Raw genomic sequence first — 27,749 nt, forward strand, 5'->3', positions numbered from 1 at the left:
TAGATAGATAGATAGATAGATAGATAGATAGATAGATAGATAGATAGATAGATAGATATCTTATAATGGTACTTATGTAAATTGAGTTTTTATGTTGCAACTTCAAGTTTGAAGTGGTTTGTATACATTTGTGTAGTTTTAATTAAGAGTGAACATATCTTATGCTGATAATGTAAAACGTCAGTGAGCAAAGTGACATTTTGAATATAAAATAAAATGGGAAAACCTGTAAACAGTGTAGGACTTCCCTGCTAAAACTGATGTTCACCCAACTAGGTAGCTGTTTTGAAGATGGCATTAATGGTATTCAGTGTGGAGATGACAGTCAGGGAGGCCAGAGGGTTTTGCAGGTTAGTCCAGTGCTTAATCTGGTATCCTCTTTAGCTGCTCCTAAATATACAGCCAACCAGATGCATACATGAAATTCAGCACCCATTTTCCAAATAGCTATATTGCATAAGACTTAGATGTTATCTTTTACACCATGTCCCAATTAGCCCACTGTATAACAAGTGTTGGTTCACTTTTTTCCACTTAGCACAGCTCATTGCATAAGAGTGAGTTTGCATTTAGTTTTGGTTTTATTTTTTCCATATTGGAGAGAAAATCCACATTGAGATTTTGTAATTTAGAAACAGGTCAGTTTGAAAAAGGTCTCAAAAAATTAAAAAAATAAAAAATAATTGGCTTATTTTGTATAAGAAATGGTTTGTTACTTGCATCTCATCACAAGCAACATGGGAATAAGTTACCTGCATTTTTTAAAAAAAAGCTTTCAATTTAAAATATTTAGTAGCTCAACGAGAAAGGTGTGCACAAGGGAAGAATAAAATCTGTATGACAATTTATTTTCCTCAGGTTTTATCCCTCGTACAATATAGATAATATAGATTATCTACCCAATTGATTGTGACCTGCTAAATAAATGCAAAACACTGCATGTATTAGGATTAGTGTAGTCTGAAGGTATGGCTGCATAGAAAATATTTATTCAATGATCCAGTTAGATGAGCTGCATGGGAAGTACTGCAGTAAACAATTTTTTTCCATCATGTCTCCCTGGGACTGATAAAAGTCAGGAGACGTGTGACTTATGATCTGTACAAGTTCTTTTATTGTAAGCACAGCTTTGTAAATGCACGGAGAAAACAGTGAAAACTAGAATGTTACAACAAGAGGGAGGAAGGAAAGAAAGACACGAACAGGAAAAGAGTAAAGTGAGAACATGACTTTTTCAGAGCTGTAAATAATACATTTCTACAAATTTCTCAGCTGAGAGAAAAAAGAAAGTGAGAAACTACTGCACGCGCAACTGAGAGCGATAAATAAAAACAAGGATGGGCGAAGGTGCGTGCATGCACCCCCCCTGGGGGACTCTCCTAGACAACACCATTACTGGATATTCCGTTTTAATATCATATATAGATACATATCCACTATGTGGTAATATGCCATGTCCTGTCATACTTCATGTAGTAAAGCAGCAGAAACTCATCTTCCTCCGAACGTGACCCAGAAATGGGCTGATCCAAGATGAGCTGGGACAAATGGAGAACACCATGGACCGATCTGAAAAGGGTGGACATTTTTCACATTAATTTAAAACCCCAGTCACACTACTCTGTCAACAGGCCCCCAATAAAAAGTTCTCTCTCTTTTAATGTAGTCTCATGCATAGCCAAGCATGTAACACCTCCTATAATCTGCATTCTGTCTGCACTGTTTACCACGAGCAGGCGTTCCTCGCCCTGACTTGCATTAGTGCTGTGCAGAGGTGTCAGTCGGTCGTACCTTTTGAGGCTAATCAGCCTCTTTCTAGAAGGGAGAGCATGTGTTGATGTGTGAGTGAGAAATAAAACTCCAGGAATTAAAACTACTAGTAAAGCCTAAATGTGTGAAATAAAATGGAACAATATCTCAATGTAAATTTACATTCCTGTCTACCTGGCCCCAAGTTACTCACTTGTGAAAGAAAAAAAAGAAAAGAAAAGTAAAGCACAGTTTTGTTTATTGAAGTGTTTGATGAATGTTAACCCTCAGAAAAATGAGAACCAAGCAGATACACCACTTCTTTTGACACAAAGACATTTGTTCTGAGTGTATACTGCTGGACAGGACGGACATTTCATATCTTCATCCTTGAGTGACAAATGACAAATCTGGGTGGAGTATGTTTATATTTAATTGAGATTTAAGGGTTCAGTTCAGTCTGACATCGAGATAGATGCTCAGTAACGATGAGGAGAACTACAACGTTCCTCTCCTCTGCACCAACTCCCATCATGAGGTGAGGCGGGAAACATGAGGATGGTGTATGCCTATGTATGTTTGTGTCTGACACCATGTCTGTTGTGGATGTAAGCAGTTTGCTTTTGTTAAGTCTGGATCTGTGTTTTATTTTCAGTTCATGTGGGTGTGGGATCATGAGCAGATGTTTTAGGCTTAGTGGGCACAGCTGCAGTTCTGTGGTCGCCTGGTGGGATACGAGCATCTCTTCTATAGGCCCTCGGATGGGGGTTCACTGCCGCTGGAGCCGGACTGGGCACGCTTGATGTACAGATTTAACAGCTTCAGCTACAAACAGAAAAACAAAATGAAGATGAAAACATGAATGTCATGTTAATTTTAACTACAGAAAAATGGTGTTAGTGTGTGTTGCTATGTAGCATATACAATGGCAGTTGCATCTGCAGTGGATTTCGAGTTACATTGAAGTATATCTCTGTCACATGACTATTGACGTGTGTTGCTACATTTCTTTACATCGCCAGCATACGAGCAAACAAAAAGAGCCTTTGAACAGACAGGGATGACTACCGACTGCCAGCCAGGTTGTAAAATCTAAGCCTGCTCAAGAAGACATAACCCACTTGTAAATAAATTATTCAATAAGATTTAACTGTGTATATAAACAATGTTCTTTATGTGTCTTTTTGTAATGTCAGAGGGCTGGTCCTTGTCTATGAGGAGCCATGTAGGACAAAATGCATTTTAACTCTCACACACAACCCTCTGAAATCATGCATATACTACTATAACACTTTCACATACACGAAAAATCAACTCTCATATACACAAACAAGCAACATATTGCACATACATATATACTAGTGAAAATTCTAACATACATACTACTTCAGGCCCAAGCACACACATAAAAGACACCCTATACACATTTGAATCAGTACTTTATGTTATGTATAAATGAGAGGTTATATATGTTTATGTGTGAACAACTAGTAGATTAAATGACAGTTTATACATGTGTATGTGTGAGCTGACACTAGTTTAAATGAGAACTTGTAGTATGTGTGTGAGAGGTAATTTTGTCACGGAAGAGGCGGGGCTACAACTGGAGTGCAGAGTGCTCATTGTAGCCTGACTGACGTGCTCCTCAGTCAGGGTACAATCTCCCCACATGTAGCCATTAAGTTGGCTGTGATATCCCCGACCTGTCAGCCAAGTCGCTCTGAAAGGTGCCAGTTGCCACAAAACCCAGTGCTGTCAGCAGCTGCAGAGGGACTGGCACGGTGTGGTTTATCCTGGTGCATATCTGTAACGCTGGGCCTAAAGCATCACAGAGGTCCAAGAGCACAGCATACGGCAGTGAAAACCAGTTCATGAGCCATGCAGTAAGTCTTGCCGGTCTCTGAAAATTCGCTCTCTCCGGAGTCCCGCGCCATATCGTCCACCAGTGTCAGATAAGCCATTGTGCATCTTTACATACTGGGGTGCGTGCTGTTTAAATCCAACCATCAATTTTCTGAATAGCTACAGGTGGGGGGAAATATCCTGATTGTAGTCTAAATGGCGAGTACCTTTGCACAGCGACCACATCAATTTAATTGCAGCTATTCATTTGTCTGGCACATGTTGGCAGCAGACTGTCTGCCTTATTTAGCTGTATTTTATAACATGCAAGTTTTGTTTCACAATTACAGAACGGATTTAGCTTTAATATATAACATCTGGTGTGAAAAGTAATATTTGATTTTGCACAAATGTCTCACATTTCACATCATTTCCTCGATTTTTATTCTGTGCAATTTCCTGTTTCTCCAGATTTTGTGCGTACACCAGGGTCAGAGATGCAATTTTTAAAACGGTCAAAATGACTGTGTTGGCTGTTCTTGTGTTGAAATCATCTAACATAATTACAAATAAAGATTTAGCACAAATATACCATATATTTACCAATACAGATTTCAGTGAGGTGCAGTTAAAAGTCTGTTAAGTACCGTCTCCCTTTTGGGTCCGAAAACTGGTTACATTAGGTCAGTAAGTTAAATGATTAACGGTGGTAGAGGGAGGGGGGACCGTAGGGGAAACTGAAAATCTTGGTAATTCTAGTGTTAATGAAGAGTGTGAACATAGACATTAAAAAAAAGTTAAAGGGCTAAAAATGCATTTTGTCCTACACGGCCCCTCACACTTCTCAGTTGGTCTGCAGTTTCCTCATAGACGTGTTTGCTGTTTGGAGAAATGAGGATGACAAATGAGAAGAGACTATGTGTTCTTTGTTTTCTGTTGTAGCTGCTGCCTCCCTTCTTGTACAGTTATTGCTCCACTGAACAGCTAATCAGACTGAGCCCTCTGTCAGTCCTGATTTAATGTCCCCCAAAAGGTGTTGACAAGGTCTGACAGAAACAAGGGTCCCTTACATCCTGTAAAAACAGGAGACAGACATTTGCCCTTGTTCCAGACAGCTGAATGTCAGCTTAGCGTAAGAGACATAAAACAGCCTCATATGCAAGGATGAGCTCCTGTTAAAAATAAAGCACAGCAAAGAGGGAGAAGGGGAAATCAGCACACCTGTAGTTTTGCTTTAAAGGCAGCATTTTAAATCACTACTGACTTGATAAAACTATATAAAGGAAGTAACATTGCTATGAAGAGATGGAAAACCACAGAATAGGAAAAATAAAGCCTTTGTGCTCGAACGTAGCTTGTTACTAACTTCTTAAAAAACAAAATTAATTAACAAAATATTAGATAAATAAGGAAAAAATAACCACCCAACCTTTTTCTTTTAATGCCATCATTTGAAATGTTAAGACAAAGTTCTTGCTTGGTAACCAGGACAAGATATGTTTTAGAAAGCCAGCTTGTGATGAAAAAGTTTTAAGCTTTGATGTCAGCTCACCTTGCTGCTGGAGAGTTGGCCAAGATGTGGTTTGAGGTCCTCTCCTATCACTGCATAGATGGCCACCAGGCAGAACACACAGGCTTTCCTTACACTGCTCTCAGAGTTGTCGTAACCCTGTTGAACCACACAAAATAGATGAGGTTGCTATAAATCACTATTTTTTAAGACAGAAAAATCTGACAGCTATGGCTGCGCTTTAGAGAAAACCCCAAAATCTTGTAGTTGCTTAACATCTGATTTAATAATAATAATAATAATAATAATAATAATAATAATAATAATAATAATAATAATAATGAAGAGACTTGTCTCACTTTTATATTTATAATATTACTAATACATTTTCAGTTATGTTACAGATACGAGCTGTGAGTTACCTGTATGAGACCTGGCACTATCTCAGGCAGCATGCTGATCAGACCCTCACGAGGAATCCTCTCCACCACCTTGGTCTGCATCTTGATGGCAGCTAAGTTGATGGGGTAATCAGCTGACTGGATAATGGGACACAACACTTTGATACACTGCTCTGGACTGATGGACAGAGCCAACATGGCTGCCGTCTCCTCTGCTGCTCGTACCACCTTCAGAAAAAACACAGATATTCAGGAATCAGGTCTACTGTGCTTATCTGGTAGAAATTTATTTCATAATAATGAAAGACTAGGCTTTGTTTACTTTTAGCTTTTATGATCCATAAATAAAATAAACTGATTTACTGCACTCTCTTCAAGGCCCAAGATAAAATCAGCCAAAGTCTTAGCTTGTTTGTTTGTGTGACTAATGATACCTCTTTGTGGGGGTCTTTGTGAGCCTCCAGGGCCTTCATGATGGTGAGCTCTGCATAGTTCTTGAACCTCCAAGGCTGCTTACTGAGAATCTCTCTCAGCACACGCAAAGCCAGCGTTCGGATCACATGCTGGGAGAGTGAAAGAGATTTGAGATCAAAAGGGAAAAAGAATTTAGCTTTCGTTTTTCTTTTCAGCATTCAAGTTGACACAGATTCGCTGTGAATGTACAAACCTCTCTGTCGCCCATCGTCTCCAGCAGCAGTAGCAGGATGGTCTTGAAGTGTTCGTCCCACACCTGCAGCGTGTTTTCACGAATCAACTTCAGCAGCTCACACAGCGCTGCCTTCCTTTCCTCGATGCGCTCGTTATGGTTGGACAACTCCTTGAGCAGCTCGGCCACCAGCTCAGATTGGTCAAGGTTACTATCTGTTAATAAAAAAAAAAGACAGTAAAAGAAAAACATGATGCGATTATCATGAGATTGAATCAGCTGTGTGATCAACACAGTTATCAACACATTATTCAGCAGTGAAAAGTTTAAATACCGTCAGTGAGGAGCTCTGAGTCATCCAGGCTGGTATCTTTACGGCTGTGTTTGAAGGGGGAGTCAGACAAGTGCTCACGGGCCCCTCGGGGACTGGAGGAAAGCAGGGGGGTGTTGAGGAGGGAAGTCTTGTTATCAAGAGCCATGCGGCCACCATCCACGTTGTCAGACCCTCTGCCATCTGTCCCGCTGCCTCCCTGCAAATAAGTAAAAATTCATTAAAACAAAGATTAAAAATCTTAGATGAATATACATCTTCACACTGGCCTTAACCAAGCAGCGCAGCCACTGTGCAGCATCTTGAGCTTTATTTAGGCTCCATATTAATGGACTCGAGCACAGACAGGCTGTGTGGCGCAGGGTTTTGCTGCACTGTGTCGTGTAGAGTTTCAGCGTGGTGCCCATTTGTCATGCATGATGTACACAGTGGTTTTCAGCAAAACATGCTGCAAAATTTTTGTCATTTTACTTGAGGCAATGCTGTGTGAACAATAATAATAACTGGTCAGAACAGCAGCACTGCAACAGAAGGATTGCCAGTGTGTATACACACCTAGCTGCAATGCAGCAGTTCAGCAATGCACATGCAACACTCAGGCTTGAAATGACACCATGTGACATGAAACCTTTCATCACGAGAAAACTAAAACATTTTTCTGGGACACTGGTCTCTAAAAATCATTAACAAATTAATTTACTAGTAGTTGGCATTGGCTGGTGGCCCCAAAACATCCTAAACATTGACATAAGAAGAAAGAGGATAAATAAAGACAGTGGATAGGGTCTTCATTGGAAAATAAATCGAAACACCGCTAGAAGGTTAGGAAGTGACTTGACAGGCATTACTTCTGTATGCGTCAACATCAGCAACTACATATGACTGGTTTCAGGTTACAACCGAGCCACTTTCATGGACTGAATCATATGAAGCGGAACTATTACTCTTCTGTGCATCACTTGTGCCCACTGTGGTTGTTTTAAAAGTGCTTTATAAAAGAAGTTGGACTGGATGTGTCTATAAGCTGTTACTGTATTTTTAAGGAATATCCTGCTTAGTCTGGACACACCTAAAAACTGCAGAGCTCTGTGATGTTTTTAAACAGACAATAAAGAGGAAAACACCTTTACTTTATTTTCCATTCCTTCGTTTACCAGGACATTTTGGATAAATTTTCCTTTTGTCGACAGCATGTTGTCTTCTAGATGAGCTATAAACAACCTGGTGACTTGTAGAAGGTTGACACATGACCCACCTGGCGTGGAGCAGAGCAGGGTGATGAGATCTAAGATGCTCTTGTTTGTGTGTGTATATTTACACTCAAAGAACTAAAACTACTATCTGTGTGGTGGCTTGATGAGTCAGGTGTGCTAATGACATGTGGGCAAGGTCGGATTTCAGATGGATATCATGAGGAAAATGTCAAGAGGTTGCACCTCTGTACTAGAGAACACTATGTCCTTAAAAGGGGCCGGGGTTATAGGGAGAGACTGTAATATAGCCAGGCATGACGTCTGGACTCATAAATTAGTACTGTGCAAACACACTAGACAAGCAGTTCAAAATATTTAAGGAACAATTACTGTTGGTAAAAATCATCTTTTAAGCAGCCCTGATTGATGACATAATTAACTTGGTTTTATCAACAGCTGTGGAGGATTAAGTACGCAGTTATCAGTTCCATAAACACTTCTGTATGCCTGTCAGTTCCCACGCTACGAAAGGAGTGGAGGGGCAGATCACATGTCAGAGTCACATACAGAACATGTGTCTGTATGTGTGTGTCAAATCTCGGAAAACATGCTGGAAGGCCAAATAGGATTATGATCTTTTTTTTTTTTTTTTTTTGGACATACTGAAATGTATTTGTAGCAGCCAGTCACGCAATGAAACTAAGCACTGAAGACACCTGCCTACCTTGTTCACATGTTTTTAAAATCAAGATATTTCCAAATTTATACAAGTGATGTTGGGTTAATTCAACATCAAAGACTTTAAATAAAGTAAATACATTAAATAAAGCCCATAAGTTCTAATACTGTGTAAAATAAGAACTATTAGACATGGTGTGAACTTCAAGTTAATAAAATGTACCACATACTCCTAAACTAGACCACCAGTGAGTGTTGCAGCATATAATAGAGAAATTTTACAGCAATAGACTCAACTGGTCATCCAATGGGCTTCAAACGAGGTGGGTGTGCTGCAACCTGAAGAGCTATAGTACCAAATTCAAAGTTATGATAAATATTTTTCATATGAAAGATGTTGGCTGTCACTTTCTCATTACTGCAAAATGCTTGCATGAGGGGTGTTAAGGGAGGATTTGTAAAGTGTAGCAACAGCACCCTCTCCACCTCAAAAAAAATAAAACAGTGAAATGACTACTTGATTGTCTGCCTGTGAAAGCATAAAAGGAACATCAGTCACTGTTTAGCTTTGCTTCTAAAGCATTAAGACTCCATCTGAAATTCTAAGAACAAAAAGCCTTCAAGTGCCCATTTGGGAGATACGACCTCCAATTTTGTTTGTAGAACATTAGTTTCATTCACTCAGAGTTTGCTGTGTTGCTGCAAAACACATATTTTATGTTCATGGGAAGAGTAAACATTACAATATGAGCTGAAATGTCTCTTTTTTGACAACACCCTCCATATTTAGTCAGTTATATATAGTTGAGCTTTGAGCTTGGGTCCTTCACAACATATTTGCCCACTTTTTGCTTGTTTGATGATAGAAGTGGACACTTCTCTATTATACTTCAAATCTTGGCTCTGGGACTTCACACTATAATCTGTAAATAATTAAATGAAAGTATATATAGAGTAATATCCTGTTTAAAACCACAAATGTTACAACTCACCTCCTCTCCTTCTCGTCGTTGCATGGGATCGTTCATGTCTTCTTGGCTGCGAACACTGAAGTTCTGGATCGCCTCAGTGACGCCTTTCAGAGAGCTGTAGATGTCCTCAGAGTTCATGTTTTCAGTGTCATAGTCAAATGCACTGCAAAGACACAGGACAAAACTTTCATACACCGGTGTATTACACAAATATGCTGTTACTGTTTTTAAACATGTGGGCTGGGGGATTTCACAATTTCAATATTGAGACTCAAACAATCTAATCAAGGGTAAGTTTTTTTTTGTAATAATAAGGTTGTAAAAATACCTTGGTGACGGAGTATTCTGGGAGGTGTTAGTGGGTGAAGTGACAGGACTGGACCAGCTAGCTGGAGAGCGGGGGGTGTGGCGGGTCAATGGGCTGCCCATTGGTGCCTGAAAAATATGAATCAAAAATATAAGTGGACAGAAAGAAGTATGCCATTCACTTCACAGTGATAGCATTTCAGGCATGTTCAACATTGTCCCTGCTCTCATGGGGATTGGCACTTTGAGGAGCAGTGAGTTTTACCTGAGCAGCGTTGCCCGTGTTCTTCAGATGGTTTTGAAGCAACTTGGTGGCGCCGTCCTGAAAGGTTTTGGGAAGAGCTGCCAGCAGCATCGTGAACTCTGGAGTGTTGAGCTGGAACAGTGCGATTAGAACTGCCTGGGCAGCCTGTTAAGACACAAAACACACAAAACCTCTCACAATTACAGAGACTATTGCAGTCTGGTTGAGAGCATTCGAAGGTGGCATTAAATTGAGTGTGGGATTTTAAACTTGAAACACAAGTCTGGAAAATCAGTGGTTTGCGCTCAAAAACACCAGCCTTATTTTTTATTGTGAAACATTTTGAACATTAGTAGAACAAACTCCTGTTTGCACTGTCAAGTTTTAGCATTAGACCTTCATTGGGCAAACAAAATATCAATAGGTGTGTGGTGGCTCATTTTGCTACTTTACGTTTGTTCATGCTTCTCCTTTGCATTTTTTAACAGACAGAAGTGCACAGCATCCCTTTTATTTTAATGCCCTTTTAAAATTTAGTGTCAGAAAACTGTTGCTACATCTCATCCCTGCAAATCAACCGACAACTATGTGAAACGATGCAGAGTAATGATCAAACTGGCTTTTTAAATAAAATGCTACAATCAATTAATCAATAAATAGATACCTAGAGCAGATGCAGCTTCAGAATATGTGAGCTGCTAGATGTTCACATACATGTTGTAGTATTCTCCATTTAATATTGTTTAGTGTGTTGCACATTTAGAACAAGATTATATAAAACTAATCAAGCAAGGCTTCACAGATAATACACTTAGATAATGTTTGATGTGAAACAAGAAAAGACGCCTGATGTGACATCTGTGTGTGTGTCAATACCTTTCTGACATCTGAGCTCTTCGGTTCAGTCGTCCAGGTGATGATGCGAGAGACAGCCAGTCGAGTCTCACTGGAGTTAACAAAGTCTGGAGCTTCCATCTGTAGTGTCAGCGTCTCAATGTACTTGAGAATAGCTACCTTCACCTGCAACACAAACGCACACACATTAACACATCATTATTAAAATGCATCATAACTGTTCCCCTGGAAATACAGGAAATATTGTAAAAACACTACAAACACACATGATAATGACCACCAATAGTCACAGTCAGACTGTGGACCTCTTGCAGGACTGAAAAATTAAATGATTGTATGAATGAGTGTAAGAAGATCATCAAAGTGAAGAACATTCATGGTCATGCTTTGCATAGAAGGAAAAAGAACTTGATCGATACAAATGTGGCGAAAAAGTGATAAAACAAAGAAACCAGTAAAAACAGGCATTCACCGCAGGCTTCGAATTGCCACAACTTTTTCCTTCCTTTACTTTTCCTCCATTTCCATCTCTGCTACATCTGCACCTCAAGGGCCAGAACTTCCTCCACATCACTTAGCAGCGTCGTGCGCGCCATATAATTGCTCCCCCCGGAGCGCACTGACCTGGGAGGACTGGCTCCAGGCTGCGGCCTGCTCATCTAGAGAGCAGGCGTGGCGCCGCGCTCTGGGGGGGAACAATTTAACCCCGGACCCTCCCCTGCCTCGCCCGCAACACGAGCTCCGTGCAGGCTTCAGAGAAAGAGAGGAGAAGCACTGCGTCAATCAACGGAGAGAGACGGGGGGAGGATGCAGACAAGGGAGGGTAGAGGGAGATGAAAGCAGCAGAGGGGAAGCTTAAGGGAGTGGTTAAAAATGGTACGGTAGGTGTGGGCGATACCAAAATGTAATGTTTTTGTTTTACTGACACTTTCTTAAAAGTCTCCAGTTGTTTCTGCCACACAATGTCAGCTGTGTTACAGAGTAAAGTAACTATATCCTGCAAGATATTGTTGCTGTAATACTCGAAAGGCTAAAATGAGGAATTTCATTACTGTATTTACTACTTTTTATTCAGAAATTTTGCCAATTTTCTGACACAGCAGACCACAGTAAGGATATGGTGGCAGAGGCATAACTGAATTTTGTTGGTTTGATTATTTCATTGCCCATACCTGGTCTTTAGGGCAAGAAACATTAATATGCAAAGTAAAAGGAAGGTGTGGGAATGGGAAGGAAGTGAGGAAGGAAGCAGCAGAGAAAGAGGATAAAGATGTGTGGGTGTTGTGAGGAATGAAAGCCTTGAGGAGGAAAGCTTGCAGATTTTAAGTGGCAGGGTCAATCGCTTTCCAATCACAGCCAGAGAGTCGAGGCTTTGGCACGTGCAGACGGTACTTGGCGGGTATAGGATCCAGCAGCAGCTATGGTTACAGCATCCCTTAGTTCACAGCTTCATATGCATGCTTCCTGTCAACTCATTTGCTCATTAAAAAACATATATGAATGTATTACCTTGAGGTTGGGCGTCTGTGTCTGGTCCACCGTAAACCTCATCAGAATAGTGAACTGGAGATCGTTGGGGAAAGACTCTCTGAAAGAACACATGAAATGCACCACATCATATAATTACAAGGATAAATAACAAAGTTAAATGACTATTACTACAATGGCTGCTCTGAATATTATTATTACTACTATTTCTGGGCTTTCATGGCTTCAGAGAATTACTGGTTAAAGTTTTAATACACAGACACGTGAGACTCAACCACAGTTGGTGACATGACATTGTACCTTGATTTCATGCAGACTGATGTTATTAAACTATGTCCAAGAGTTTTTAGATAATTACCAAACTTATTGAAGATCAATTATTTCAGACAAGCAACATTTTGAGAATCCATTCAAAATTTAAACTAATCACAGACTTTCATTAAAAAAAAACAAACAAAAAAAAAAAAACAAACATTTCTCTAAGTTCATTTCTATCAACATCTAAATCTGACATGTGGCTATGAGCCACTGACCCAGGTTCAGGTCTGGATAACTAAACAAGTCATAATAATTACTGCTGATGCTAAGTCAATAACAAGACGGTTTGGGATTTCTTTGGTAAGGAATATATATTAAGCATCTAAACATTGTTCTATACAGATTTTAGCACAGTCGGCCTTAAGTACCACAAATAAAAACAATATTAATATTTTTAGTATGTTTTTTAGCAGTAGCTCAAATAACATACTTAAGAAAATTACAAAAAAGAAAACAATCACATTGTCAAGTGATATTGTCAGTTTCCCCATACAAATGTAATATTTGGCAAAACATTTTAGTACAAATGATGTGAGTGCCATTTTTAAATTAACTCCTTTCTTTCTTACACATACCCATGTTACACTATCTCCCCCTGTCCTCTTAACACACAAACCCCTGGATCAATACAGACCGGAAACATGGCTGTTGTTTTACAGTTACTTTTTAAGCTAAGCAACTTTTGGACGTTTTTCAGAACCTTTTATCAAAAGCTGTGCAAAGTACAAGTACTAAACCCTTGGTTTCCAGTGTCTGCCTGCATGTGAGTTAACACCTACCTTGTGATGTCCAGAGCTCTCTGAACTTTGGCCTGTACTGAGCCCAGCAGGTCTGCTCCCATCTTCTTCAGCAGTTGCGTAAGCAGGACAAACAACCAGTCCTGCAGGTCGTCCTTGTGAACCAGGATGAAATCTACCAGAGTCTCCAGGAACATACTGAACACCTAAACACAAGTATATTATGTTACACACAGAAACTCAGTTTCATAATGCTTCATACACACACACACACACACACGCACACACAAATGCATGCATACAAGTATTCCTTTGATTTCCAGTATTACTGGATAATGAGTTGGGATAAAGTGCAAACAGCATTAGTTCCCATTGTGCAGTTAGTTTTAACTGATTATTGCAACAGCCCATCTTAATTCCCAGTCACCAATTAAATTGAAATCACACAAAATATAAATAATAAAGATTAGAAAACAACCACATTAAGGTATTGACTTGATGAGGATTAACACCAGTTAGGCTGTGTGGTGACCACCTCTACATGCCAGTAGTTGATTTTAGAAGGAGAGTAGAGTTACAGGCAACATTACATTAGGCAGGTTAGTGAGTGTTATAGTTGCCTTGGTAACTGATTAGCCAGTCAGATTAATGAAGCAGATTTTCATCCAGACACATAATTTTAAACACAATAACACTGATTGGCCAAACTTACTCTCTACAGAGAGTTCCAGAGTGGGGTAGCATGGGGGGAAAAAAAGAGACACATATCTGTTAGCATCCTAGCAAAGCTTGAACTCACTGTATGAGAGTGCACCCATAATCTTGTCTTGCAACATGATGAATGCAAAATTATTTCAAATCTGCAAGAAATATTAATCATATACTAACTGAAATCTGTTAAAGTTCTTGTGAAACAAAGGAAACAACTGAACTGAACATGGGAGATGATAAAGGAGAAATAGGAGTAGACAGAAGGAAGCACGAGAGAGATCCATGGTGGGATGCGGTACCTTGAAGGAGGCTGAGCTTATACCGGATTCTGCCGTGCCGTACACCCTGCCGGAGTCTCGCTGAAATTCATCAAATCGTCAAACGTCAAACGAGTGGAAGGGAAGAGGCTCACACACCTTACACCATGTGCGAGTCAATGGAGCACTCATAACGCCGAAAGAAAAGTGGCGGTGTTAGGAAGGGCGAACCAGAGCTGGTTAGTCACAGAGGAGAGCTGGCAGCCCAGACATTTGTATGTGCTTTTAAGAGCATCTGATTGTGTGTGCGGTCAGTGTTGTCGCTTCAGACTGTGGGACGGGAGGGAAATGGGGGAGGGCAGTGAACTCAGAGAGCAGCCAGTGGGTTGGCTGCTTAACGGAGAGGAAGAGCAATCCCACAGAAGGGCGGAAAGAGCGAGTTCATACACAAACTCAGGAATGGCATGCCGTTAGAAAACAGTGCATTGCACACTTTGCATGCCTGTGTTTATATTTGAATGTTTATATCCACGTATGAACGTTTGAGAAGACATTTTTACATGTTTATCCCATCTTTTTCTTTCTATTAATTTAAAAAAAAATCTAAAAACTGTGATTGCCAAAGTATACGTGTGTGTGTATTTGTGCATATTAAAGAGCTTTAACAATGTCCATGTTTTGGCAGAATCCGGTACAGTGAAGGATGGTGGGATAAACAAAGCAACTGAAACCAAGGTCAAATCAAAAGTGGGTGAATAATGAGCTTTGTGCCTTGATATTGTGTGCTGTGTTTCTCAGTATTGTGCTGCATGCATCCATACCTTACTGTGAGGGTCTGCAAACATTCTGGTGAAGATTTCACACAGTCTCTTTAACTCTACCCGACTGTAGAGAAAACAACCGCCGTTAGCTGAAAATCCACGATCAGTTTACCCTTTGAAAACAAGATCACATGTTCTGTGACTGACCTGAGGGTGCGCTGGTTCTTAAGTAGTGCCTGGAGACCCAACAGACCCTCTTTCCTCTCAGACCAGTTGGCACTGGCACAGCGGTTAAGGACCTGGAAACAACCCCAAATATAGGTCAACAACAAACTGGAAAGGTAAGTTAAAACTTCTGCATGAGCACATGGGAAGCAATGAAATTTAAAATCTTCATTTTAATATTCATGTGGCATGAACTTGAAAAATATCAAACTGCTTAAATGTTTAAAAGACCAAATTCCTACAGTAATTGCATAAATTCCCTGCAAATCTGCTCAAAAGCAACTGTAATCGTAGTATCAGAAACTGTAGCACAATCATGCAAAATTTACAAAAATGAATTATGAACACTGCATAAGTCTGTGAAAATCTAAAGCATTTAAGATATAAGAAAAAGTTGCCTGAACAAAAGACGAGATCAACATTTTCCATATTATTTTTAACATAACCTGCTTTAAAGAGTTATCTTCTTATGCTGCTCACCTCAGCAACATCTTCTGTTTGCCTCATGTAAGTGGGGATGGCTCCTCCGTTCCTGGAGCTGTAGGATCTCTCTGAACAGGCGCTGGATGCATCGCTGTTGGCGTCGTCATCGGAATACATGCCGTAGTTCTCATACCGCCGCCGTGCAGGCTTTTTCTGCAGGATAAAACAACAGATAAGTTTAACTCAAAGAGAGGTTAGTGTCAGAAAAGGCATGGGAAAAACCAAACAAAAACAACATGCACTAGCACTGCCTGATAGAACGCAAGCACATCTAAACACACAGCACACAGGTAAGAGGCAGGAGAAGAAGCTGACCTTGGATCTCATGTCTCCCAACAGCTGACAGCGTTAAACAGAGGTAGAACCAGGGCTTAGTTAACACACAGACAAACACTAAGAGATGTGAGTTGTGTGGTGACAGCTTATTGGAATGTGCAGTGAGTTAAGATGTGTGTTTGGCCGTTTTTCTGTGAAGTTTTGTGGGTTTTCATACCAGTGCATCTGCAAGAGCCTCTTCTACATCTGAACCAGTGTTCAGGACCCTCATGGCACTGACAGAAGAAGAGAGACGACTAGACTGACTGATGCCAAAACCTGATCCTGCAGATAGAGACAGAGTTGCAAAGAGAGGAGGGGTGGACAGAAGCAAAGCAGAACAAACATGTTCATAAATATCCTGCATGAAAGACTCCAATATGCAAATACTCCAAACTCAACAAGTTTACACTTTTCCCCACATTTGACTCACAACAAGAATCTCATTCTCATTATTATCTAATGTCTGACATTTATGCAAATCAACCACAGACACACACATTTAGTCAAGAGATATCCTGTATGTTGATGAGATGACTTGTTAGACGACAACATAGTTGAAACCTTGGAAAAAAAAAGTATGACATAAAACAAAAGAGAGCATGTTGATGTTCCTGCAGGAAAATAGCAGAGCTAAAAATAAAATAAGCAAACAAAAATAAATAAACAAAACCAGCAGAATGGTTATAAACTGGCAACTGAAGGAGGGAAGGAAGCATGCAATTCCATCCAAGGGTTCAACATCCTGGCGGAGAGTATTAAAAAGATTAAAAAAAATTATATATATAACACAACTGAGACTGATGGACAAAAAAAGAAACAGATTGGTAACATAAAAGGAGTGGATGACTGGTTCTGAAAAGAAAGAAAGAAAAAAGTAAGGACAAACAAAAACCAAAATTAAGGCAAAGTGGGTGGGTGGGTGAAGTACAGAGAAATAGATGTACTCAGCCTTCACCTGCAGCCCCAAAAGCATCAGGTGTGTGGAGAGCTCCGGTGGAGCGAGAGTAGCTCCGGGTTGCTGTAACCAAGATTAAAACACACACACACATTTTAACATCCACACACATCCACACAAGCACAAGACGACATGTAGAAACCTCAAACTGAATGTATAGCAAGAGAGAAAGAAAAGCTGAAAAACATGTAAACCCATGCCAGTAAATATATTTCTACTTGAATACTGTTTCAAATTTCTATTTACAAGCTGTTGCATTAAATGACACCCTATTAGGGGGAAAAAATGCAGAAAATCTTCAATACAGACTCTTCTCTGATGTTCTACTCATCCCTCTGGGGTTTCTGTCCACTACTGCTACTCACCCAGAGGTGTGAAGGAGCGTACGGGGCTGGTGTCCCGGCTGCTCTCCCTGCTGGCCTCTCTGCTGCAGCCCTGACTCATACTGGGCCGTGGGATACGACTGCCCCGAGCTAATGCCACCCCGGTTATAACCGCACATCGCAGGACAAGGAAAAAGGAAAGGAGACAAGGGAAAACAGAGAAAAAGTGGTAGGAAGGAAAGTGGTTGTAAGAATACAAAAAGGACATAAGATTACAAATGAAACACGGACGAAAGACGTAAGAAGTGACGTAATTAAAGGAGGAAACACATGGATAAAACATGAATAAGAGAACAGGTAAAATTGACAAACTGACAGAAACTGGGGAAAATGTAAGGACAGGTGTACTGGCCCTGAGGGAGCATCTCAACAAATTTTTATCTCATTTACATTTGTTTAAATTAAACCACCTCAAATAACCAAGGTTGCCATTGCAACTATGAAATGATCGAGAAAGTGATTTTTTTTTTTAATAAAATGTTGGACAACAATGTTTTAAAAAGTGAAATATCTCAAATCTCCCCTTTTTAGATCTGCCTCTTTTGTTTGACTAGTGGGCCAAATCAAAAGGCCGTAAATCCTCACAGCATAACTGAGAAATAATATTTTTGCCCTGTAAAAAACTGCTAATAATTATACTATCAATGTTTACAAGCAAATTATTTCAACATTGAGAGGCTTGAAGTGAGGGAAGTCCAAGACCTTTTTCATTTTAAAAATTAATTTAAAATAATGCTAAATTGCTGTGGATGTACTTTCTGCTCATTTGTTGATGAGTCAGTTGAATTGTTGTTTAAGTTAAGATGAGATGCACCCATAAGGACCAGAAACCTGCAGAGCTCAACCATCTGATATTCACATAAACACGGCTGCTCATTCTTTGTCTCTCTTTCCCACATACAATCAAAGAACAGAAAAGAAAGCCATTCAAGGTCCGTTTAGCAATCAAGCTGGAGAGTGAGGGGAGGAGCACAGCAATCATCTCCAGTGTTCATTGCCTTGTACAATGTCAGCATCTACTCAGCAATTCAAGGGTTAATCGTGGTCAATCAAAGGGCTACAAAGTGGTGACGAAGTTTCACTGATCCTGAGATTGCTCGTTTTGCAACCACCGTTAACAGGTTAGTACAGAGAGGAAAACCATATGCCCATCATTCATAGACATCTGCTGATCATAAGCACCCATCACCACAGCAACACAGGCAGCATGTCAGACAATAAAACGGGCTCTATGAAGCCAAGGCACGTGCCTGATGGAGGGGCCGGGATGATGGGAGAGACAGATTTGTAGTAATGGATGGTGATACAGAAAAAGGAGCAGAGGGATGATTTTAAGATGGAGAGAAAGTGATGATAAGAATCTATGGACTGAGGTGGTCCGATCCACGCTGGAAGCCTTACCTCCTCTGCTTGCGCCATTGTAGATGGAACTAATGCTAGAAGGAGCTAAAGGATAGTGGAAGCAGGGGAAGGAGGAATAGAGGACAGGGAGGAAGAGAAGAAACAAGGATCAAGAGAAAAACAAGTTGAGATTAGATCCAAACTAATCAAGGATATATCAGCGGGTTCAATAGGGGTGGAAATCTTTAGGCACATCATGATTCAATTACGATTCAGATGCCACAACGCGAATATAAAACAGTTTTTGATGCATCTTTTTTCCCTGTGTGACAAGTAACGTGTTTTTTTTTTTTTGACATAACAAAAATACAAAGAAGAAAGCTCCTTCATCTATTGGTTAATGCAGGAAAACTTCTGTTTCCACCACATCAGAGCAAAAAAAATGCAGCTGCATCAGACTCTAGCGGTCATGGATTGATCATAATTCTATCTTAATTTTTACCTTGTTCTAATTCCACATCTGATTGCAAGCTACCTACCATATGTTATGGATGTGTTTACCCACAATGCCCTGCGCTGAACCCACAATGTCAATTGCTTTGTAGTCCGCTCCCTATATTTGGTTCACTTGAAGTGAACTGAAAGCTTTTACTTTTATTAAATTTACATCAGAGCTCGTTTTTGACTTTTTGAGCAAATAAAGCCAGCCATAGAAGCCAAAGTACTTCCACGCGCTAGCTTTTAATGCAGACGGTGCTGGTCAGATTTCACGCTCAGCCATCGTGCCTGTTATGTGCACACCACAGATGGCCCGGGCGCTGCACTTCCACAATTTCCAATTCCGCCTTTTGCGTTCCTCAACATTGTGTTTTAAATTAACAGTTAAAAAATAAACATTTTTCAACACATATACACTGACTATAAATCGTTCAGGTCTGCATCGCGATGCATCTAAAAAGCAACCCCCCCCCCCCCCCCCGTGTCCAAAGCAAAAAAACTGAGTTACATCTCAGTATCTCAGAATGAAAACTCAGGGTTTAAAAAACAGAGGGGGGGGGGGGGGGGGGGGGGGTTGTTCTTCACATACTTACCAACAGACAGGCGAGTGGGTGAAGAGTCCCTGGAGCAACCCTGGCTGCGAGGGATGCGGCTCCGTCTGTGCCCGTCCCCAGTGGCTCCGGCAAGCACCCTGTGTGCCCCGGTACTCATGGTACTCAGGGTTGTTGTTGTCAGCACACGACCGGGGGAGCCACTTCGACTGCCAGCTTCAGAGGTTCAGAGAAAGAGGAAAAAAACAAATAAACAAAAAACAAAACAGAGTAAAGTCAGAAGTTTTTCAATGAAGCAGAAGGCATTTAACAAGTTAAATAACTAATCCCCCTAATGGGATCATTTCAATTTGAGGAAAATGACACATATAGAGCTGACAGAGGCAGGTGTCCTTCACCTAAATATGATATCCAAACACATATCGCCATCATACATGACAGTAAGTATTTTACTTGATGGCAAATATTGCAGTATTTGATCTTATTGGAAAGAGGATTCCTGGGGATGGGAAAGGTGAAATCAACAATGACACCAGAAGTAACCAATTAGAACAAAACCTTTTACAAAAATATGTCACAGAAAAGAAAAAAACTGACATTATTTTAAATTAACAAGCAGTTCTGTCTTTTTAACGACACCAGAATACAATACAGATAAATGTTGCATATTCTTAATCATATGTTTCTTTCCCCTGGGGATCCTGTCTCCAAGTGCTAAGCATACCCTGAAGACAAACAGTTGGGGAGAAGCTGCTCTGAAGGACTGGACATTAAGTGTAATTTAGATGTTTGGGGAACAAGCTACAGTGTTCAACACATGAAGCTGAACTAATAATGATTTTATCATGATCAACAGTGTAAACACAGACCAAACTAAACCTTAGTGATGGACAAAACTCATCTAAATCCACACACACACTCTTTACACAAAAGACATCTATCCACTAGTACCTAGAAACACGCAGCTAAACAGAAAACATCTTTGAATCACAGCTAAAGGAAAGTGTTGAGATACCCAGAGGGAATATTAAATGTCATTATTAAAGATAATATATAGAAGCAAATAAATGTTTTTTTCTGAAATTGGGTCACTTTCAACACCTGCAAGTTCTAATTCTCTCCTTTTCCCAACTCTGCTTTTTATTCTTCCTTTTATTTAAAGAAACAAATTATTAAATTTAAATAAGGCCTCTGAGTAAAGCCTTATTTTTCAAACTGCTTGTAAGATATGAAGCAGAGTAAAACTGGTCACAACACAAAGCAAGCTATGACTCGGGCAGAATTACTTTATTGGGATTTAACCATACTTTAAGACAAAAAAACAAAAAACAAAACATGAGAAACTCTGAGCAAAAGCCAGGCAGACAAGGTAGTACAGAAACATGGCGTTTCCAAAGCAGTGCTCCAACAGTGTTTTGCATGATCACCGAACAGCCAAATTACAAGTCTGTGACTACAAATCCTAACATGCCTTTGCCACAGTGGGAGGAGCTCTGAGTGAACCTTCTACGTGCACGTGAAGAGAGGAAAGTTTGGGCAACACAGGAAAGGCAGTACAGCTAACAACTAAAGAGAGTTGGGGGTAAAAAGAAGTAGCGCTGTAATCTTACCACCGACAGGGTTAGCAGACTGAGATCCTGAGGCAAAAAGCCCATTGGTAGAGAGGAGGGAGGGGAAGCAGAGGTGAGGGGGGGGAAGGAACAGCAGATTAAGATGAATTATGGGTTAGCATAAGCGTCATGGAAGTTAGAAAACAGAGTATAATGGGAGCGAATCCTGGTGTTCCACATCAAGAATGAAGACAAAGCTGAAGCACTTTGTTTAAACAAATCAATTAATAAAAGAAATACAAGAACTACTAAAAGCAAGTACACAAACACACTGATCCAACTGCAAATGGTAGACTGGGAAAGCAGTGCATGTTGGGACGACTGGTACAGCATATGTATAAACTAAAGCCTGTTCACAATGAAGAAAAAAAATCTTTAAAAGAAATGTGTACAAAAATGCCAACAAACACTTTCTCCCACACATATGGAGATTTTTCTAACTTTTAATTTCTTATCATCTGTGTAACCTCTTGTCTTGAGATTTAGACTTCAAACTTCTGATTAATCAACTTGGTTGGGGCCTTGAATGTGAATCTCCAGCATTGACTGGTGTGAACCAAAACTACTTAGTATTACAGTAAGTAGTCTTGGAGAACGGTTTCACTCACATTTGAGTCATGTGTGCCAATATTTGAACCAGCTGAGGCTTATGTTATGTTTTTTGTACATTGAGGTAGCTTTATAATCCTGAACAGCAGCCAGAGCCAAGCTGGAGCAGCAGAAAAACTGTCCACCACAACACCCTTAGTGATGAGACACAGCATGCAGAGAAGAAACACACTCACTCTTTGTTACACAAGACACCTTGATCAGAATGAGAGCAATAGCAGGTGGGTCACCATTCCCACTGTGGTACACAAAAGACAAGCACACTCTGACAAACAGACAGAATACCTGGTGTGCAATCGGATTCGTCGGAACCTGAAGGCACAAAAACATTTACACGGAGCTCATCGTTACCATGACGGCAACAAGTTGAGAAACTCCACAATAACAGCCTGAGAAAACCACAACCACCCCAACAAATTCACACACACTGCTTCAGTTGATCGTGTATTTGCCTGTAATGTTGTGTATGGGCATGTGGATGTGTTGGGTGTAAATCATGCTTGGATTGGTTGAAATACGAAGGTGCTTACGTTGTGACTGGGACACCATCTTGGTGCGGCTGCGTCCTCGTGAGTCCACCTGGCTTGACATGCTGCTGGGTGTAGACAAGGGCTGCTTGGCACGAACTCGGCCTGCATGTAAGCGGATAAACGACCATTAAAAACACAAGAAACAGAACTTGATCTTGTGCTGACACACCCAGCCACAAACGGTCTACAAGTGAATGAAGCCCAGAAACTAAGAAGCGCTACAGCTGATGAAAAGCGACTACTGCTGCTAAACAGGCAGGTGCAGACACAACTAACTACAGCAGAGATGCTTCAGTGCATTAGATCCCAGCCTTAGCAAGAAATAAAATGAAAATCTGAAATTAGTTATAAGGCAATAATCTCTAAACATTTAAAAGGTTTTGATTAAATTAGAAGCCATTTGCAGCATTCGATGTCAGATGCATTAATTATTTTGATTAAAACATAGATTATTTTAATGTTAAATGCATAGAAAAGAATTTAATGGTTAAGTAATCTCCCACCAATTAACTGCAGCCAGCTTCATGACACCGTTAGCTTAAGCATATTTTTAAATAAAGTATTTTTCTATTAAAGTATCTGATTGTAACCTTCACTATCAATCATGATGCTTGATCTCTAAAAGCAAAAACTTCATTACACAGCTACAGCTTTCCAGCTACAACATTTAAATAAAAACAAGCATAAAAATAGCCACCTAACAACAGTCTTACCATTGTCTGACCTGGTTCCTATAGACAGATAAAGAAGGAGGATGTAGTAAATTTTACATTTCATCTACTAGGCTGCATACATAATACAGTATTTGTACGATAAAACACACCCTGAGTGTCCTAATGAAACCTCCTGGATGATGTAGTTTAATGCATGTGTAAGTAATTAAAGCATTTTCAACAAAATCAAGCACTGAGTAGTTGTAAAGAAGGAAGATGATTTTTAAAATATGTTAATATCTGATTCATTATGTGATGAGGAGCACTGTGTTAAGATTGAATGTAGGGCTGACAGCAGGGGGCGCTGTGGCCCCACTGTCACAACTGCTGTGTTTACATAGGATTGGGATGGCATGAAGAACGGAAAAAAGGAAAGACAAGAAGCAGAGTGAGATGATCTTACCATCCGTTTTATCAGAGGCATCATCTTTAGTAGCAAAGAGAGGAAAAAAAAGGGTGGAAGAAAAGAAAAGACATAACGATACAAAAAAGGAATAGGAACCAAAGAAAGGAAAACAAATATCAGGTAATTTAAATGAAAATAGGATAGGGAACAGAGGGTGTTGAGAAGTAAATAAAAATAAAAAAAAAGGGTAAATAAGAGTGAGCCAGAGAAAAGTCAGATAGAAGAGAAACAAGAGAAGAAGGAGCACAGTGTGAATTAGTAACACATCTCTTTAACTGCGAACCATGCAGATGTAGGGATCAACATTGAAACAGAGACAAAGTAACAGGGAGGATGATATTCATCCACAGATCATGCACAGAGAATATCCATAACAGGAGTGAAAGCAGGCAGCAGGAGAGGAGAGGAGAGGAGAGGAGAGGAGAGAGGCAGTACAAGCACCGAAGTGTGAATGTGTAGGTCCATCCTTGCAGACTGCTTGGTAGATGAGGTGAGCTTTCATAGATGATTACTTACATCTTCCTGCAACTTATCAGAAACTCTAAAAGCACACTCTGCACTGATCTGAGAGGACCCCTTAGGAGGAGTCTCCATCTGCCCGCTTTATCCCCAACGTGCTAACCACATGCTGACCAATGTCTGGCCTGTCTGATTATACATCTAACTTTCCTGACAGGGCCCTTACCCAGAGAATAGTAGGAGCCAGGGGGCAGATGGCCCGCTCCCCTGGTCTGTCCGACGTGGCGTTGTTTAGCAACTGCTGCTGCATTTACATCCACATCGCTACGGGAACGCTGCAGGGAGGCCGGCGACACCCCAGCCTTTTTTGAACTGGTAGGGACTGATGGGATAGGAGGAGTGTGTTGGAAAAGGGAAGGGAGGTGATGGGATATATATATATATATACACAATAATATAAACACATCACAAAACACATGCAGACACCATACTACAAAAACACAATACCATACAGAAAAACACAAACAACCACACATATAAAGCATGTGTATGCACACGTGTGCAGTAACAAAACACAATAGGATGCGGCTTCAGGGCTGGACACAAGAAGATGTAAATGAGAATGATGGGAAAATGATTTTGTAGAAGCTGACATGTATCTGAATGTGTGTGTCATCTGAGCAGAAGATTATATGTTGAAAAAGCTTGTTTGTGTGTGTGTATATCAGCTGCTTCGTGTGCTTGACTCACCTCGCCCTGGAGCTGCCGACCACTTGGAAGACAAAGGACGACTGATAAATGAGGAGGAAAAGAAGGTCAGTACACACGCATTCACCAAAAAATTTAAAAAATGAGTAAGATTTAATTTTCAGGTAAATAATTTCCTAATGTTCTTAAGGTGCTAAGTCATCCGACTTCAGCTTAAGAGATGTCTTAAGATTTCTGGTTTCTGTGTGTTGCAGCAGTAAACATGTAAAACTTGTTGGACAGCAGCCTTCGAGGACCAACTATGGACAGAATGAATAACTCAAAGATTTTTATTTTGTCTTCTTATCTCAATTATATAAGTTGTTGTTTTTTTTATTATTATTATTATTCAGAAAATTTGGACAGAATCCTTTTACTCAGGACTGTAATGATTTTATTATTTAGCCTCAGTGGTAAACTCTATCAAATGCTTCCATTGGCTATTATTGGGCAAACTCAAATATCTTTGTGTATGCATTTATTTTGAAACAAAAAAGTTTTTCTTTTTAACAGAATATAATGCAGAAAAAGCTAAATGCTGTTTTCACATTGTCAAAAAAAGAAACCACAACTGCATTATTTAAAAACCTCTCAGGTCTGTCTGCAACACAGCGCACGCTACATGTTACAATTAATTTCCCTTTTCAATATAGCTAAAAATTTCTATAACAAATGATTGAGAAAGCAGATATATTGGGCCTAACATTGGTATCAGCTGATATTCAGCCTGTTGGCTGTAATCTGTCTATCAGAAAACAGTGATAATAACTAATGGCCATTTATCTGCTGTGTCCTGGTTGTGCTGCACTGACTTTGCTCTGAAACTGACTAAATTTATTTTAGTCAAGTTTTTCTGGGGCATGTAAGCAGTATAACATCAACTGACTTGATTGATAACACTCCATGAACTGAGAGTTTTAAGATTTTTTTTTTGTTAAAATCTTTTATTTGAAAGATTATTATATGACAAGATGTTTTTTTAACATTTTCTGATTCAGAGTGTCATGAAGAGCAGAAATATTTTAAATCTTTTCAGTTATTTATTTATAATGCACATTGATTGTATCTAACAGTATTTGCCCTGAATTTCAGTATGGCACATCAATAGAAGTAATGCAAATCTTTTTATTGATAATAGCTTTTTTTTTTTCTTGGGTGATCAACTAATTCTGTCTCTTAAAGTGTGAAGTTTGACACTGAAACCAAATACAGAGAAGCAAATCCAAATACTGGGTTACACTGAGGATGTAATTCCCCCATTAATCTCACAGAATTAGTTTCTCTTAACATTATATAAACAAGTGGATCAAGTTGCAGGGATTTTGTTTTACTAAACACAAATGGTTCAATCCACTCTAATCCAGTGACTGATCCATACAGCAAAAGAAAGATTACGGAGGACGGGGTCTTAGAAAATGTCAATGTGGTTCTTCTAAAATAACTTTAGTCTTCAGTTTCAAGAGTCAAATGTAATTTTAGAGTAAGCCAAAAGGTCTAAAGTGAACCATGAAGGAGTGCTGAGCGTTCATTACTTGAGGCTCTCTTGAGAGGAAGATGAGGAACGGTCACTCTGGGGAAGTGAAGCCACACTGCCAGAGCTCTTCAGACAGGACTGGAGCGTCCTCTGGTATGAAGACTCTAAGGAGTTATAAAGGGCATCTGCCTCTGCTGGAAAGTGGTTCCTCAGACCCCAGTAGGTCCTGAAAGAGACACAAGCAGCAAGTGAGAATGAAAAGGAAAAAGACTAAAAAAAAAGAGGGGGAGGTCAAATTATGGTCAAGGAGGGAGTAGTAAAATGATGCTTAGAGCAAGTGAGAAGAATCAAGAGGTTTACAAAGAAAAAGAGGAAAGGTCTCAGGGTGTGGCTTTCACATAATGTAATTTACAAAAATGCCATTCTGTGTGTGTGTGTGTGTCTCTTACTTGCGGGCCTCTACTCTGGCCTCCGAGTCAGCATCTCGAATTCCCTTTTTAATGCTTTCAACCAGAACTGCAGTATGCCTGAGACAACAGATCAAAGAAAGACCACAAACTGCCAATAAGCATGTCTGAAACACATTTTATCATTTATACAGAAGTATGATGCTCTGTGTAGCTACACCATGATCAAAATTTTGGGATCACTTTCACATTGGATTTAATAGGAAAGCAATCTCACATTTACGACTAAAAAGGCAGTTTAACTCAGAGCAGTCCTCACCTTTCTAAAGAGTGGGTTTGCCATTCTTGTAGCAGAAGGTCCAAGAAATCATAGCAGCGCCTGCAGAGCACACATTTATTTTATTATGCTCATTAACACCAAAACTGTGTTAATCAACAGTATCATCATAATCCTTATGTGGCTGTACAGCTCTTGTCTGTTTGACACTTAATTACTCTACAAGGCTTTTATCACTGTGGTATCAACATCACAGCATCTCACCTTCTAACGGCCACAGACTTGGATGTGCAGTTACTGGTTATCAGGGGAATGAGCCTGGGTACATGGGTGTGCTGTGCAGAGGAGAAGCAATATTGATTAAAAGCTGCAGAACTTAAAGCAGAAAGAATATTAACCAGACTAATAAGACTCACGCGTATAATGATACGGATGGCTGAGACACCAGAGGTGGCCATGACTTTGGCACAGTTGGGGATGAGGTTGAACAGGACGGGTACTATGGCCTCTGCTCCGTGGTCAAATTTATTTCCCAATACTGATGACAGGTGGCTGCATGAAAGCACCAAAGAATACACAGAAAAGACATGTTAAACATTTACTTCAACATCCTGAACTTAGTGTTAAACTAGGCAGAACTGCAGAGAAAAAAAAATTACGCACTAGTTGAAAAATGCCAAACAACCCTTTTAACATCTACTGGTGAACCACTATATATCTGATACAGCCTTCAACAAGATGCATGCTTCTTGGGTGTGTGTTTGT

General features: G+C 40.0%; 1 protein-coding gene across 30 annotated transcripts in view; it reads right to left on the reverse strand.

The window, feature by feature from the left end:
* Positions 1 to 1,091: 1,091 nt before the first annotated feature.
* Positions 1,092 to 27,749, reverse strand: part of clasp2 (cytoplasmic linker associated protein 2) — a 57,684-nt gene continuing 31,026 nt past the window's right edge. For 3 of the 30 annotated variants that reach the window (XM_042011347.1, XM_042011374.1, XM_042011375.1), the window contains 35 exons: positions 27,401 to 27,536; positions 27,249 to 27,319; positions 27,027 to 27,086; positions 26,750 to 26,827; positions 26,359 to 26,526; positions 24,830 to 24,870; positions 24,306 to 24,461; positions 23,618 to 23,641; positions 23,215 to 23,232; positions 22,502 to 22,603; positions 22,257 to 22,283; positions 21,363 to 21,389; positions 19,795 to 19,968; positions 18,764 to 18,808; positions 17,345 to 17,452; positions 16,980 to 17,042; positions 16,200 to 16,306; positions 16,022 to 16,045; positions 15,704 to 15,859; positions 15,206 to 15,297; positions 15,059 to 15,122; positions 14,280 to 14,339; positions 13,982 to 13,984; positions 13,312 to 13,475; positions 12,236 to 12,314; positions 10,748 to 10,891; positions 9,893 to 10,036; positions 9,650 to 9,756; positions 9,343 to 9,484; positions 6,483 to 6,678; positions 6,170 to 6,363; positions 5,937 to 6,065; positions 5,524 to 5,730; positions 5,144 to 5,260; positions 1,092 to 2,574 (listed from right to left, as the gene is read on the reverse strand). In XM_042011347.1, coding sequence (XP_041867281.1) covers positions 2,497 to 2,574; positions 5,144 to 5,260; positions 5,524 to 5,730; positions 5,937 to 6,065; positions 6,170 to 6,363; positions 6,483 to 6,678; positions 9,343 to 9,484; positions 9,650 to 9,756; positions 9,893 to 10,036; positions 10,748 to 10,891; positions 12,236 to 12,314; positions 13,312 to 13,475; positions 13,982 to 13,984; positions 14,280 to 14,339; positions 15,059 to 15,122; positions 15,206 to 15,297; positions 15,704 to 15,859; positions 16,022 to 16,045; positions 16,200 to 16,306; positions 16,980 to 17,042; positions 17,345 to 17,452; positions 18,764 to 18,808; positions 19,795 to 19,968; positions 21,363 to 21,389; positions 22,257 to 22,283; positions 22,502 to 22,603; positions 23,215 to 23,232; positions 23,618 to 23,641; positions 24,306 to 24,461; positions 24,830 to 24,870; positions 26,359 to 26,526; positions 26,750 to 26,827; positions 27,027 to 27,086; positions 27,249 to 27,319; positions 27,401 to 27,536 — 3,505 coding nt within the window. In that variant the 3' untranslated portion in view covers positions 1,092 to 2,496. The remainder of the gene's footprint in view (positions 2,575 to 5,143; positions 5,261 to 5,523; positions 5,731 to 5,936; positions 6,066 to 6,169; positions 6,364 to 6,482; positions 6,679 to 9,342; positions 9,485 to 9,649; positions 9,757 to 9,892; positions 10,037 to 10,747; positions 10,892 to 12,235; positions 12,315 to 13,311; positions 13,476 to 13,981; positions 13,985 to 14,279; positions 14,340 to 15,058; positions 15,123 to 15,205; positions 15,298 to 15,703; positions 15,860 to 16,021; positions 16,046 to 16,199; positions 16,307 to 16,979; positions 17,043 to 17,344; positions 17,453 to 18,763; positions 18,809 to 19,794; positions 19,969 to 21,362; positions 21,390 to 22,256; positions 22,284 to 22,501; positions 22,604 to 23,214; positions 23,233 to 23,617; positions 23,642 to 24,305; positions 24,462 to 24,829; positions 24,871 to 26,358; positions 26,527 to 26,749; positions 26,828 to 27,026; positions 27,087 to 27,248; positions 27,320 to 27,400; positions 27,537 to 27,749) is intronic. The other 27 variants (XM_042011354.1, XM_042011376.1, XM_042011368.1 and 24 more) reach the window with 26 other exon arrangements.

This window comes from Melanotaenia boesemani, chromosome 17 (genome assembly GCF_017639745.1).
Source record: "Melanotaenia boesemani isolate fMelBoe1 chromosome 17, fMelBoe1.pri, whole genome shotgun sequence".
NCBI classification, from domain to species: domain Eukaryota; kingdom Metazoa; phylum Chordata; class Actinopteri; order Atheriniformes; family Melanotaeniidae; genus Melanotaenia; species Melanotaenia boesemani.